Source organism: Impatiens glandulifera, chromosome 3 (assembly GCF_907164915.1).
Source record: "Impatiens glandulifera chromosome 3, dImpGla2.1, whole genome shotgun sequence".
Taxonomy (NCBI): Eukaryota; Viridiplantae; Streptophyta; class Magnoliopsida; order Ericales; family Balsaminaceae; genus Impatiens; species Impatiens glandulifera.
Genome location: NC_061864.1, coordinates 15,161,049 through 15,176,560, shown reverse-complemented (window position 1 = coordinate 15,176,560; position 15,512 = coordinate 15,161,049). Strand labels below are relative to the sequence as shown.

Genomic DNA, 15,512 nt, shown 5'->3' with positions numbered 1-15,512 from the left:
CGCCAATATATATTCGACAATTGAATGACAAAGGTAAAATAGTATCGACGATGACAATATATGGCGGTTGAGAGGTGTGAACAACTAGAGAAAGGGAAAATGAATGAGGGATTATGGATTTAACGTAAGGATCTAGTAGGAGGCCCATGATAATTTATTATATAATATGTAATAAGTTATATAATATATAATAAAAATGAATTCGGTTTTCGGTTTGGTTTTCGAGTTGAAACCTAAACTCGAAAACCAAATCGAAAACCGTATTTGAATTTAAATTGGTTTAAAATTCGATTCGAAAACCGAAAATGTAATTCGAATTCGGTTTATTCGAATTCGGTGAATTCGAATTCGGTCGGATATTCGGTTTAGACCAAATATTGAACACCCATTTTCATCATCATCAAAGTCATCTTTTAAAAATTGAAAAAAAAAATGATTAAATTAGATAAAAAAAATTAAAAAATATATAAATATATAAATAATGTTACGGACCCAAAAATTCTATCAAAATTTTTTGTCATGATTTTTTTTATATATATACAAAATTGACAAATTTTTCAACATTAGTTTTCAGGAGTTATTGTTGGGCTGTATTGGGCCCACTACAATAGGCGTTTTCCGTTTCATAATCTTCTATTGGGCTTTTGAAAAATTAGAATGGGCTTTTGAAAGATTCAATACTCTGCAATAGGGCTCTTATAAGACATGTAATGTCATTAGTTATAAATACGCTCTATTCATCTCGCGCCTCCCAGCCGTCGGTGGAGTCGTTCTTCTCAGGTAATCTCTCTTTCTCTCTCTATCAGACGATCATTCTTAGGGTTTACGTCGTAATTCTAGAATATCAATCTCTCTTAACTTTGCACAATCTCTTATCAAAAGAAAATTGGCGTTGTTCTGATCGGAACTGTTGTGTTTTTCTTCCTTCTTCCAGATTGTGAAGACGTTAAGCGGTAGCCATGAGGTACATTCTTCTTCGTGTATTTTACTTTATATATTCTTATTCTCTAGTCCATTTGTAGGATTAGTGATTACTCTTTTGTTTGCTGCATTTTCTAATTTCGAAATGTAATCCGGTCAACATTTGAGTTAGATTTACCGTAAAATACGTAAATTCCAAGCAATACTTTGGAGTTGTTGAAAAGAGTTTTGCGGAGAATGATTCTTTTGAACTCTATCAAGTTTCCGAGTTACTGGATTAGCTATTGGCTGTACAGTGTAAAATCATTGCTATTAGGCCTAGTATAAAACAATGATTATTGAGTTTTCTAATTAGGGTTCTAACAATACAACTATTAGATTAAGTATAAAGTGTTGAATTCTTTGACGATTTGAAATTAAAACTTATATCTGGAAAGTAGTTTAAAGATTATGTTGCCCTTAGTGATGTGAATTGATTACTTTGGATTGGTTTAATTTGTCTTGCTTACAACTATATTACATTTTGCTGAGTTCATTTATTCATAGCTTATAAATTTTAAGCTACTTATTTTATTTTAGATACATCTAATTTATAAGGTAAAATTCTTTTGTGGTTTCAACTTGTATTTTAATTTTTCTTGTTCCTCTATGCAGTAAGCTTCAGAGTGATGCATTAAGGGAAGCAATCACCCAGATTGTTACTGATTGCAATGAGAAGAAGCGTAACTTCACCGAGACCATTGAGCTCCAGATTGGTCTGAAGAATTATGACCCTCAAAAAGATAAGCGTTTCAGTGGCTCCGTAAAATTGCCTCACATTCCTCGTCCCAAGATGAAGGTTTGCATGCTTGGTGATGCTCAGCATGTGGAAGAGGTATAACACTACTACCAAAAGGAATTATTATGGTAGCTAAATTATGACCCAGTTTTTTGTTTTGTTCTAACATCTATATTCTGAAATGTAGGCTGAGAAAATAAGCCTAGAGTATATGGATGTTGAAAGTTTGAAGAAGCTAAACAAGAACAAGAAGCTTGTTAAGAAGCTTGCCAAGAAATACCATGCTTTTTTGGCATCAGAAGCTGTAATCAAGCAAATTCCCCGTCTGCTGGGCCCTGGTCTTAACAAAGCAGGCACAATATTTTAATAGATTTGAACTATTAACATTGTTAATGTGATGTTAAATATGTTAATCAACAAGTTATATGTTTTTGCGAATGTAGGGAAGTTTCCAACCCTTGTGTCTCACCAGGAATCACTTGAATCCAAAGTTAACGAGACCAAAGCCACTGTTAAATTCCAGTTGAAGAAAGTCCTTTGCATGGGAGTTGCTGTCGGTAACCTCTCCATGGAGGAAAAACAGCTATTTCAGAATATTCAAATGAGTGTCAATTTTCTAGTGTCATTGTTGAAGAAAAATTGGCAAAATGTAAGTAACTATTTATTAATCTGTTATTGTCCATTATTATGATATTATTAGCTTACATTTTATCTTTTTTTAATCAGGTGAGGTGTTTGTATCTGAAGAGCACTATGGGAAAGCCTGTGCGCATATTTTAAGGAGTTAGTGTTTTCCATTGGACAGTTAAGCCATTACTGTTCTGATGATTATATGCTTCTTCTTTGTTTGCAATTTGCATTTTTGTTCAAGGAAATTATTTGGATTAAAGTTTTCTAGTATTGACAAGACATGCAAAATTTCATTGTTTTGGTACATTGTTGTTTGGTGGGTTTATGTTAGAAATTTTGCAATTGATTTATGAGGTGTTTTTATTTGGTGTTAATTTAAAACAAGGAATGCAATGAAAAATAATATTATTTTAAGTGCATTTTACTATTCAGTAATGTAAAATAATATCATTTTTAAAAATATCAAATTTCTATAAAGTTTTGTATAAACAGTCTTGATAATAATAGAAAGGATTGGGGAAAATGACAACTATAACCATTTCTTTTCGTCATTGTTATTGGGATTATGATGTAGGTTTGTGTTAATCATGTGTTAAAACACAAAATAATTAAATATTGTTTTGTTTAATGGAAACTGGAGAGGTAGGTACATGTAAATGGAATGTACAAAGAATTTATAAGTTTTGTTTATGATTGGGACTAAAACTTTATAATGATTTTGCGACAATATGTATTTTCTTTTTTTGGAAAGCTGTTAATTTATTTAATAAAAAACATACAAAGAGAGTTCAACAATGGCAAAACCACAGTAGTAGACACAGTCATAACATAAATGAAACATACGGATAAAGTCATTGGTTTTGACAATATGAGATTTTTTAACATATTTTATCCATCTTTTTATGAATCAAATCACTCAATTATTCTTAAATTTTTTTTTATCATTATATATTAATATTTTTATCAAAAAGTTTTAATTTTTTCAAAAATTTACAAAATCATATTTTAGATAATTTAAATTTGTTATATTATAAACCCAAACCAAGATGAAAACTAAAATCCCCCTTATTCAAATTGGAGTGTACAACTCTAAAAAATAGTTACAAAAAGTATATCTTATTCAAAGGTAGATGATATCTAGTTTATATGATTTTGAGTGTTCTAGGATTTGAAATTTGTTTGAAGAAAAATATATTGGTTTTATTTGAGATTTGTTTAAAATAAGAATAGTTGTTCGAATTTTGAATTGTAATATATATGACTCAAATTATCACAATTTTAATCATTTAAAGTTTTTTCACCAACAGAGTTCTCTTCTTACTTTAACATATTATTTTCTTTTTTTTAAAACTAATTTACTTATATTTTTAAAAATAAAAGTGCATTTTTTTCAATTATTCTCTGACATTATAACATTTTTTTAAGACATTTAAATCTTATACAGCAATTTTGAACGTATATATCTCAAAAAAATACTCAATTTAAAATAAAATACTTCAATATCGATAGATCATACACAAAGTTATAAAGTTTTTTGAAAAATAAATAAATAAATCTATCTTTATTTGGAAAGAGAGTTACTAATCTCAAAGAGCAAGATAATTTCAAAAGGTGAGCATTTAGTTCTCATCAAAAGTGTTTTAAAATCTATGCATACTTATATGATGTCCCTATTTCTTATACCTAAAAGTGTGGATGTGAAGATAGAAAAAAATATTTGTAAATATCTTTGGGGGTCCTCTAAGTCATCCTTCCTTCATTTGGTAAGCTATGATAAAGTGAAGAAATTTAAGGACCAATGGAACTTGGGTATACGAGATTTGACTTTGTTTAACAGAGCTCTTTTTATCAAAATGGTGTAGTAGATACTCTTCGGAGCTTATCTCTTTATGAGCTACTATGATTAGATGCAATTATGGGCAAGATTGGTCTAGTTGGTTCACCAAACCTATTAATCGAGTAGTAGAATGCAGTATTTGGAGTGACATCTCATTAATGTGGAAGTCTTTTTGCGGATAATGCAGATTTTCAATTGACGATGGCTCTTCGATTAGTTTTAGGATGACGTATGGTGTAGTGTCAGAAGTCTTTCCTCATCGTACATGGCCCTTGCCTCGATTGCTATATGTAGAGATGCTAAAGCCAAAGATATGTTTGACGCGAGTTCTAATGATTTTGTAATGAGAATTATATATATGAGAAGACTAAATGATGAAGAGTTAGTTTCACATGATAGAGCGTTAAACTTGGTGTGGCGTAAATAAGTGAATTCTTCTTTATGTAATATTTTGCGCTAGCAAGATATTGATAATTTTAAGATTAGTCGTTTTTACTTTTTAATTGCAGAGAATGATCCTTACCATCTCATATGGGAGAAGTTGTGGAACTCTAAGTTCCCATCGAAGATCTCATTCTTTGGATGAAGTGTCATTCATAAAGGGATTTTCATAAATGATAAATGTATGATAAAATGTTGTATTATGATAAGTCATTGTAGAATGTGTCATAAAAAGGTAGAGTCGGCGCATCACTTGCTCTTACACTGTGATGAAGTGATTGCGATTTAGAGCTTATTATGGAACATGACTAGTATTCAGTGGGTTATGCCGAAATTCATCGTTAGTTGTTGGAAAGTGTGGATAGAGATGACGAGTTTAGTTGGTCTGAGTCATTGGGACTCTATCTCGTTTATCTTCTAGTGGACTATTGACTTGAAAGAAATCGTAGAACGTTCAATGATCGTTATCGACCAATACGTTTAATTCATAATTCTATTATTATAACAATCGAGGAAGTTTCATTGAGTAAACCAGTTGAGGCAGTTGTAGAACTCATTGATCTATTGAAGATCTCTATACTCGTTAAAATTTGTTTTTTTGTTTGATCATTAGTGAATTATTTTGTGTTGTACTTTTTAAAAATGTTTTTCTTTCAATTTTTTTTAATGCTTTTATGATTGAGCTTAAACGACTCTTATTTATATCATTTTGGATAAAACATTTAAAAAAAAAATCAATCTTTATTTCATTTTTCTTAAATTATAAAATTTTTTGGTCACTCAAATCAACATTAACAAATTAAAAAGTGTAAATCCTTAAAACAATACTAAGTTTATAAAAATACGTCCAAAACATATTTAAATATTATTTCATTTAAAAGCATGACAAATTAATTAAAATAATTAAAATAATACGTTAAAATAAAATTGCTAACATTTTGTCTACTTGGAAAAACCCTCACATGACTAAAAATTTGATAATTCGAGTATCATTTAGCACAATTTAAAATTCGATTCTTTATCTGATTATAATCAAAGTTAGAGTCTCTAATTACAATTGGACCTTAAAATAAATTATTTAAATTTAAAAAATTTAAATATATATTTTTAATAATTTAATTAAATAATTATAATGATGTTGACAAGATAATAAAATAAAAAATAAAAAATAAGAATATCAAAGTGGTTAAAAATAAAATGTGTTTTATTTTATCTTTTTATCTTTATATAAAAGTTATTATCAAATCATTATCATTTTAATTTAAATTTAAATAAAAAGATAATTCTAGGTTAGAACTTTGGAGCATCTATATAGAGCACTTTCTCTTTCTCTATAATAAAAAGAAAGATCCTTTAAAAAAAAAATAACAATTTAAAAAAAAAAAAAACATACACACACATGTCACACAATCTGGTTTGTAGAAAAGGACTTATTAGAAAACGAAAGTTACGAAACAAACAGTGGGCAAAGGTCGTTGTTTTTGTTAGATCATTAGTGGGCTTCCTCGAAATCTTTTACTTTGAATTAGGGCATCATCATTCTTCTCACCCAAATCTCATAGCCGCCCGCCCCCTTCTTTCTCTCCTATAAATTAATCTTCCAACATTTCTCCCAAAGGGTATCTAAGATCATCTCTCTCTCTCTCTTGAATTCTCCGCCGCCGCCGCCTCACTCATCAAAGGCACAGTCTTTTCTCTCCGTCTTCTTCATAGCTTGTTGTAAGATCTCCCATCTTCTAATTCGATTAATCATCTTTGTACCCATTTGATTTGAACCTGCATTTTGATTTTCAAACTATTATCGGAGACTAGATTGAATAGCAGAGATCCATTTGCTCTGCTCTTCTCACAGTACTCCTACATAGATCTAATGTCATTTTGTGATAAAGAAGGGGGTTCTTATGTTTCATCCCCTTCTATTCATTTCTGACAAACAAACAAATATTATAATTCATCCATGGAGCCTCGAGTGAAGCGCGGGAAGCATCTTAGCTTGCTCTTCTCAATGTGCTCCAAAAACAAAACGCCCCTTGATCAAGAACTGAATACTTCAATTCCAGATCTTTAAATCTTACTGGGTCGATATTTTTATTAGATTATTTGAATTCTTTTATAGAAAAATGTCTTATCTTGCTTCCTTTTTCTGTTTAGGTAATCCATGGCAACAGTTATACTATCTGCATCTCCTTCTATTCTCCAAATTTCTTCATCGAACAAGAATGGATCTGCTTTCATTAAGAAGACTCCATCATCATTCTCACTAAAGAGCTCGAACATAATCTCTAAAGGACTAGGATTGAAATCGATATCCTCTGGATTTAGAACATTTGCTTCTGCAGCTTACAAGATTAAGCTGGTTACACCAGAAGGAGCCGAACATGAGTTTGAGTGTCCAGAGGATACTTATATCCTTGATGCGGCTGAAGAAGCTGGGATTGAACTTCCATATTCTTGCAGAGCTGGAGCTTGTTCTACATGTGCAGGAAAGGTTGTGAATGGTTCTGTTGATCAGAGTGACGGATCTTTCCTTGATGATGGACAAATGGATGAAGGGTATTTGCTCACTTGCGTTTCATATCCCAAATCTGATCTTGTTGTTCATACTCACAAGGAAGGGGATTTATACTGATTAGATTTCAGTGTTTTTAGTTTGTGATTATTCATAATTGCAGCAAATGGAATTTCATTGTTGTGTGTAGTGTGTATTGTTGCATCTTATCATAAATAATTGAATGAAAGCTAGGATTTCATAATAAGATCCATCAAATTGTCATTTATTTTTAAGAATTGAAAATAAGCTAAGCCAATAGCCAGAAGTTTCTCTTCCATTTGGTGGTGATGAGATATCCACCGACGCCTCTCTTCTGCTTCCTCACCCCAACGGTCAAGCAATCCACCGACTTAATGCATTCCTCCACAAATTCCTCTGATCTACACCCGCAGAGCAACCTGCATTTTTAATCTGTTTTATATTATGTCAATTTATAACATTTACAGAGATAGAGAAAGCTAAATTACCAATTGAGATGGGGAGAAGAAGATTGTGCCAGAATGAGGACTGACACTTGAAGCTTCTTGACTTGGCTTATAATGGTGGATAACTTTGGACCCTGTAACACAAGTGCTTCTACTTCTACTTGGGGTTTGCAGGCTTTGCAAAAAGAACCAAGATAATTAGTAGTAGTAGAAATGGCTGATTGATTATGATGAGATTGAGGAGGGATGATGTGCAGAAGAGTGAGGAGATCGATATTGTTAACAACGTGGGTTAGGGCCCAATTAATGGCAGCTTTTGATGAGTTTGAACCATCAATCACCACCATTACTCTCTTTCGATGCTGAGTAGTGTAAGCAATCCCCAAACCAAGATCATCATCGGCTTCCATTTCCCTGAGCGAGGTAGAATAGAAAGATGCAATCTTTGGGGATTTTGATATCCTGATAGATATAGCTCCGTCGACCCACCTCTAATAATGCGATGCTCATTCATTCACTATGCCTTTGAAATGTTGTCACTGTCTGACTGTACCTTTCCCCCATGTCTGATGAGAATCTACTAAAAGTAAGATACTGTTTTTGTCCTTTCATTACAGTAACATGAAAGCAAAATTGAGAGAGAGGATTCATCATCGTGTTGACAGGGCAGGACAACAGTTGGGTGGGTTTGGTTTGAATGATTTGCAACTTGCAAGTTGCAGGTAAAAAAGTGTCACGGGAAGCTGTAGCTGCTGGTGTAGCTTTTAACTTGTATGAATGAATTGAGAAAAAGAAACAGATCTTCCACATTAGCAGAATGCAGAGATCTTAGCAGGAGGATCCTCATTACATTCACGTTACCTACGTACTCTTCATTTAAGTCCCATGACCACCACCCTGAAATCAAAGGCTAAAAGGAACCAACCCATCAGCCTTTTTTGAAGTCTTTGGCTCGGAATAGATCAGATACTTTCATTTGGGTGGAAAGAAATGGGAAGATACTTGTGTGGACTAAATTAACAATGAACAAATGATAATTTATTTATTTATTTATTTTTAATTTAGGAAGTTATCACCCCGACATTCATGACTCCACTTCAACTTAACGCGATCTTAGAGGTCATCGAGACACTTTGGTAATAGAGGATCTCAACTGCTCTTACAACCACTCTAATCAAAGCTAACAAAATTTCCCTACATGGTCTCTTGATCCTCATACATCTTCACACAATCTTGTTAGGAGCAAATAAGTTTTTAAACTTATCAACTCAAACTTAAAGTTGATAAGACAATTGATCGTTATAAAACAAGTCTTTTGGCTAGAATTTTTTTAATCAAACAACAAAATATTGACTATGAAAATACATATTAAGTCATGTAACAAAATCCTATAACTATTCATTTCATTCTATCTATAAATAGTCTTGTAACAAAACCTATAACATCGTTAATGCTTTTATCCAAGCACTCTTACATGAGAAAGTTTACATGTGCATTGCAAACACAAGGAACTTGTTTAATATTTGATTTTTTTTTTATTCAAAACTCAAATAGGAGAATCTATTTACATGGCAGAATGGTCATTTAACTTTTAAAAACTATTTAAAAAAATTAAATTAAATCAAACAATAATTTACCTAAAACATAAATAAAACCCAACAAAACTAAGATCGAAGAACTCAAAATTTTATTTTATTTTTAAATGATTTAGGTGTGGAGACTCAAATTTAATTTAGAATTGTTAGAAATGAGTTATCTTGCCCTATCACTCAGTAACACTAAGTTGAAAGCAGTCCTAAAAGCCCTTAACTTTATATATCTCTTATTAGTATAAAATTATGCACCCAACCTATACAAGGTTTCCAAGGAAACTCCTCATTTTTCATTATTTATATTTTATGTCCCGGGACATAGATATTCGAAGGGTAAGAACTCAATTTGGAAGAGAAGAGATTGCAGAAAGCGCGGCGGTTCTGGAATAAGGAAAAGGCCGAAAAATAGGGTGAGTATTGCAGACCAGCGGTTCTGGTGGTCGACAATCGTTTGGACTTGGGAAAGGTTGTCGCGGTTAGACATCGTCTTTTCACGTCGAAGACTCGTTTCAATGCGAATGCGACCCAACTCGTCTCTCTCGAAATCAATCCCAGTCTATTAAAATTCGAGCTTTTTCATCTATCATACTTACAATTATTTCTCTAATTTTAATTTACTTAGATGCTATTATCTTTTAGGTAATTCTAAATCATTTATGACGGTTCATTTTCAATTCAATTGTAAACTATTTTTTATTAAAAATTTGGGACAAGTATATTATTTAGTTAGCATCAATGTCTCACAGATAATCGTACTAAATATAATATTTAGTCTTATATTTATAGATACAACAATTGATCTCGGTTAATGATGAGAATTTAAAACTGTCCCGATAACCTAATCGAATTGTTCCGTTTGAAGGCAGATTTTTTTTCCAGTTTGACCGGAATAGAACGGAGATGGATATTTGTGTTCCTCGCCTCGAAATTATGTGGGCAGTGGCGGTTTCGAGGCAATCCATTGCCATTTCTAATCAATAAAAATTTGAGTCATTCTTACTTCTATTCTAATTTTATAATGTGATAATATTGATACTTCCTTTCTATCCGCCAACCAAATATTAATGCTGTCATAAAACAAGGAATATAGACCTGGAATATGCAACTAACAAACAAATAAATAATTTAATAAAAGACTCCATCAAAACAGAAAGATAGTAATAATCTCATTTATTTAATCAATAATACAAAGCAAATTCAACAAACTTTGTTCTTCTTTGTATTTAATTTTAAATAATGAAACCCAAACAAATAATTTAAATTACTCCCATTAAACAAGGGTAGAAGATTTGAAGACGTGCAAGGTGCAACAAACTAATCTATTTATAATCAAATTAATCCTTTAAATAGGAATTATCTATTCTTAATAAATAGAAATTTGACAATCAACCATAAACCAAACCCTCATTCTTTACTTTCCAGACAGACAAACAAACAAACAAAAACTTCTTCATTCCTTTCAATGGCTGCCTGCGGAAGCCTTCATCCGATCTTCGACAATCCATTGCCGGAAAGTCCCACTACTCCATGGAATCAAAACCACCATCTTACCGAGATTTTCAGAGACCTTTATTTCCAAGAAGAAGACAATAAGAAACCATCAAAAACCTCTAAATCATCTACACCACCATTGCCCATTAATTCCAAACATAATCCATCAACTTCAAGAAGATACAGTTTTTCCAACATCTATGATCACGATGAAACATCCACCAACTTACCAGCTGCGAAACAAGATGATCATGAAGATGAAGAACAAAGACAAACAGAATCAAACCACAGGAAGGAATCGCAGCGTTATAGAAGATCGAAGTCTTATGGAGGATCATTCCCTCCGCCGATTTCCTGCCTTGGGAGGAGCGGAAAACCTGGCATGTGTTTTAAATATTTCAGGAATGATGGAAGATTTATTCTTAAAGAGGTAAAGATCCCGAACCAGGAATTTCTTCATGTTAAACGGGAAGATGGTCGTCTTCAATTGCGGCTTGTACATTCTGAATCAGAAGACGATGATGAAGATGATGACGATGATAATGATGATCATGAGCCTGGGGTAGCGCCGAAAGTGGAAGATTGTTGCAATAATAAGAACCAGGAGGAGGAGGTTGTTGCTGAAGAGATGAACAAAATAAAATGAAAGACCAAGAATGATTGAATTCCAGATTACAAGATCTGTTAATTTCCAGATTTTGTCTATCATAGTCATCAGCATTAATATCCAAATATCTCTTAGAATGATTCAATTCTGGTAAACTATTAGTTCCATTTTGCCATTTAATTATTTTTTATTTTAGCTTTTTTTTTTCTTTTTTTCTTTTTTTTTAAGAAGGGGTGGTTTATTTTTAAAACGGGAATTATGAAAGAAATGATATTTTTATCATTTTTTATCATTTGATAAGAGTTGAAACTCTACTTTGATATGTTTTGTTCTTAAAACTCCAAAAACTCTCTAAAGACAATTGATGTGAAAAACTTTAAATTTATTAGTCTCATTTCATCTTTCTAGTATTGAGATCACGTAAAATATTTAGCCAATAGACGGTCATATCTAGTAATGATCACGATTCATCAAATGTCGTGAAATATATAATGCTATAATAATAGTCAATTAGTGCATTGACTGAGTTAATTTAAGAGGTGAAAAATATATTTTTGTCAATTTAGATATCGGAAAAACGTATGATCACGTCAATTGAGAGTTTTTGTTTGATTTAATGTGCAGAATGAGAATGTGTGCAAAATGGATTGGATGAATTAGATTTTGTCTTTCGACGAATAAGTTTTATGTCATTGTTAATGGTAGTTCTTAGGGATTTTCCGAGAGTTTATCACGAGAGATTAGACAAGGTGATTCACTCTCTCATTTATTGTTCGTTATTGTTACGGAAGCTCTCTAAAAAAAGGTAGTGTTCGCAGATAACCCGGGACTCATCTGTGGAGTGTGTTATGGGTCAAGAAAAATATTATTTTTTATATCACATTTGTTTTTCGCTGAAGACACACTCTGCATGGTTCAAGCTACCGACAAAATTTTAAACACCTTCGGGATATTTTATGGGTATTCGATGCATATTCTGGTCTTCGAGTGAATCTTAATAAGTCATATATTTTTTTCTTAGATCATGTTTCGAATAGAAGAAAGATGATGTTGACAATTGTGTTAGGTTCAGAATTGGTGATCTTCTATCAACATACCTTGGTATGTCATTGGGTGCTAAATTACGATTTAAGGTTTCTTGGGACCCGATTATCACTAAAATAAAATGTAACTGTCTAGATGGAAAAGTAATACAATCTCAAAAGAAGGTCGATTAATCCTCATTAAGAGTGTGTTGCCCATATATATGTTGTCTTTATTCATTCTTCTCAAGAGTGTGGCGGTGAAAATAGATAGAATAATGTGTAAATTTCTATGAGGATTCTCTAACTCATCGTTTTTTCATTTAGTTAGTTAAGATAATGTTAAACGTTTTAAAGATCAAAGAGGTTTGAATATTCCAGATCTTATTTCCTTTAATAAGGCTCTTCTATCAAAATGGTATTGTAGATTTGCAAAGGAATCGAATAATCTTTGGGCATCGATGATCAAACGTAAGTATGGTTACGATTGGTCTAATTGATTCACAAAAGTGTCTAATTATTCAGTGGGTGTAGTATTTGGAGGGTAATTTATTTTATGTGAAAAAGTTGTAGTGAGCAATCTAGATTCATTGTGGGGGATGGTCATTCGATCAATTTTTGGGACGACAACTGGTGTAGTGTCAAAAGTCTAGCTACGACGTATCATGAGTTTGCTTCCATTGTTATATGTAGAAATGTCACCATTAAAAACATGTTTGATCATCGATCTAGTGGTTTCGCTAGCCAAATTATATATAGAAGGAGATTAAATATTATGGAAGTTCGTCCCATAATAAAATTTACTTTTGCTAAGACGCAAACAAATGTACCAGTCTAAACAAGACGTTAAGCATTGGTAAGAAATAAATAGTTTCTATTAGGGGCATTGCTACAAGTTGTTCGCTAAGATGAGTTTATATAATTTTTGTTGGGAGAAACTTTAAGAGTTAAAAATTCATCCAAAATCTCGTTCTTTGGATGAAGCGTTATTTATAGTTGAATTCTTACGGATGATATGTGCATGAAAAAATATTGTATTATGGTTAGTCGTATGTGTCACGAGGAGGTTGAGTCAAGAACTCACTTACTTTTGCATTGTCGAAGAATGACTAGTATCTGGAGTATTTTATGGAGTATCATTGGGATGCATTGAGTAATGCCCGAGACTTTGGGTAGTTGTTGGGAAATTTGGATTGATATGACTAATATGGAAGACCTACATAATTGGGTTAACATCCCAATTATTTTTTGGTGAACTATCTGGTTGGAAAAAAATCGTCGAACTCTCACCGATCGTAATCGTCAAATGCGTATTATTCACAATCTTATTAGTATTATGCTTTCTGAGATTCATTTCGAAAAGCCGGTAGAGTTCGTCGATGAATTAATCATTTTACTCGAGTATTTACGAATTTGATAACATACTAAGTAATATTTTTTTTCTTCATGTCATACTTTTATTGTTGTGCTTAAACAATTTTAATTATTTTTAATATACAATCTTTAAAAAAATAAAATTAGAATGGAATGTTTTCAGATATGTTTGTAATATATAATATTTTAAAATAGGTAAGAAATAAATATTTATTTTAAAAAGAGAAATAATTGAAATATAAAATTTGTGAGAGGGAATGACGTAGTGAAGTATTTTGATTTGTTGAAAAAATAATAAATTTTCTAAATTTTGGTGATATAATAGTATTATTAATTATATATTATATTATCAAATCATATTTTGTTTAATTTTTCTTTTTTCATATTAAATATATATATAATTTTTTTACCTTTTTTTTAATATTTTTTTTTATCTCATTTTATATTATTACAATTTAAAAAAATATTTATAACTTTTTGGACCACAGAATTTAATTTTTTTTTAGGTTTTTCCAATTCCCTCTTCCAAAAATAAATATGATTTTCATAATATTAAAAAAATTCATCAACCGTTTTAATAAATAAAATTTGATATTTGCTTTTGTTATATTTAAATATTAGGCAAATAAAATGTATTCGGTATAATTATTAATTTTATTAAAAATTATAAAAATAAATCATTGATTACAAATATTTTATTTAAATTATTATTAATTTCTAATTTTTTATATTTGTAAATAATATATATATATATATATAAATTAAAATTATCATAATTTAAAAATATTCTATTACTCCAAATAATAAAATATATATTATAACAATTTTTTAGAATAATATTTTTTAATAATGTGGTGAATAATAAATCTGTAAAAAATTAAAAATAATACTCAAAATACTCACCAGTTCATACACAAAAATTTTAACTAAGATAATGGAAAATATTATAATTTGATACATTATACAATACTTTTTTTTTTCTCCATCAACATTTTTTAATAAGTTTATAATTTCAGAATTTAAGCTTAATAATTATTTTTTCTCAATTGTCACTTTTATTTATTTATTTTTATCCATTCTTTATAATTTTATCTTTTTAATTTCTCCTTATTTTTATATAATTTTATTTAATTATTAAATTAATTATTTATATAAAATTATTATAATAATAATAAAATAAAACATAAATTTATATACATTTTTTCAATTAAAATATTAAATTACTAGTTTATTTTTATTAAATTTAAAATTTAAATAAAAAGTTTAATTACTAAATTATAAAAATACAAATATGATGTAATTTTTTTTATTAAAGTTTAAAATTATATCTCAATAAAATTTATTTTAAAATAAATTATGTTTTAAATGAAAAAAATATAAAAATAAATAAGGTGATGTTTAATTACTCAAATGTTAAGTATCAAAATAAGTTATTTCAATCAAATGACAATAAAGGAGTTTATATAAGTTTAATTAAAATTAACTAACTAAATAATTAGCATCCTAATTATAGACTAACAATAAAACTAACTCAAAGAGTATTTCTTCCCAGTGAAAGCTACAAACTTCTTCTCTTTCTCCTCCTCTTTGACTTCCGATTGCTTTACTCCGGTAACATTCGCCGGACATTCCGATTTCCCGGCCTCAACACCGCCGTCCAACCTCCTCGCCCTGCCGGAGAATGCTGTAAAAGTATTCACATCTTCCTCCGCCTTCTTCTTCTTCGTAACCACCGCCTTTTTAGAATCCGCTATTACAGGTCTCCATTCTGGTTCTACTTCTGGTTCAGGAAGGAAGAATTCAACATCGCAATCGGTTTCAATAATGCTTATGCCGATCGAAG

At 30.6% G+C, this 15,512-nt stretch overlaps 4 protein-coding genes across 5 annotated transcripts; 3 read left to right on the top strand and 1 right to left on the bottom strand.

The window, feature by feature from the left end:
• The first annotated feature begins 928 nt into the window (after positions 1–928).
• Positions 929–2,700, top strand: LOC124929551 (60S ribosomal protein L10a-like). The gene is made up of 5 exons (XM_047469947.1): positions 929–964; positions 1,576–1,795; positions 1,887–2,052; positions 2,143–2,348; positions 2,426–2,700. The coding sequence occupies exons 1-5, from the start codon at positions 960–962 to the stop codon at positions 2,477–2,479; spliced, it is 651 nt and encodes a 216-aa protein (XP_047325903.1). The 5' UTR covers positions 929–959; the 3' UTR covers positions 2,480–2,700.
• Positions 2,701–6,128: 3,428 nt separating this feature from the next.
• On the top strand, positions 6,129–7,305 carry LOC124931587 (ferredoxin, root R-B1-like). 2 transcript variants are annotated; one of them, XM_047472090.1, is made up of 2 exons: positions 6,129–6,326; positions 6,759–7,305. In XM_047472090.1, exon 2 carries the CDS (start codon positions 6,766–6,768, stop codon positions 7,234–7,236), a length of 471 nt encoding a protein of 156 aa, XP_047328046.1. In that variant the 5' UTR covers positions 6,129–6,326; positions 6,759–6,765; the 3' UTR covers positions 7,237–7,305. The 2 variants fall into 2 exon arrangements, with proteins under 2 accessions (XP_047328046.1, XP_047328047.1); XM_047472091.1 differs by having other exon boundaries at positions 6,131–6,289.
• Positions 7,306–7,405: 100 nt separating this feature from the next.
• Positions 7,406–8,039, bottom strand: LOC124929812. The gene is made up of 2 exons (XM_047470201.1): positions 7,626–8,039; positions 7,406–7,556 (listed from the first exon to the last, which is right to left on the bottom strand). The coding sequence occupies exons 1-2, from the start codon at positions 7,991–7,993 to the stop codon at positions 7,406–7,408; spliced, it is 519 nt and encodes a 172-aa protein (XP_047326157.1). The 5' UTR covers positions 7,994–8,039.
• Positions 8,040–10,637: 2,598 nt separating this feature from the next.
• LOC124929811 lies at positions 10,638–11,312 on the top strand. The gene has a single exon (XM_047470200.1). It carries the CDS (start codon positions 10,638–10,640, stop codon positions 11,310–11,312), a length of 675 nt encoding a protein of 224 aa, XP_047326156.1.
• The last annotated feature ends 4,200 nt before the right edge of the window (positions 11,313–15,512 follow it).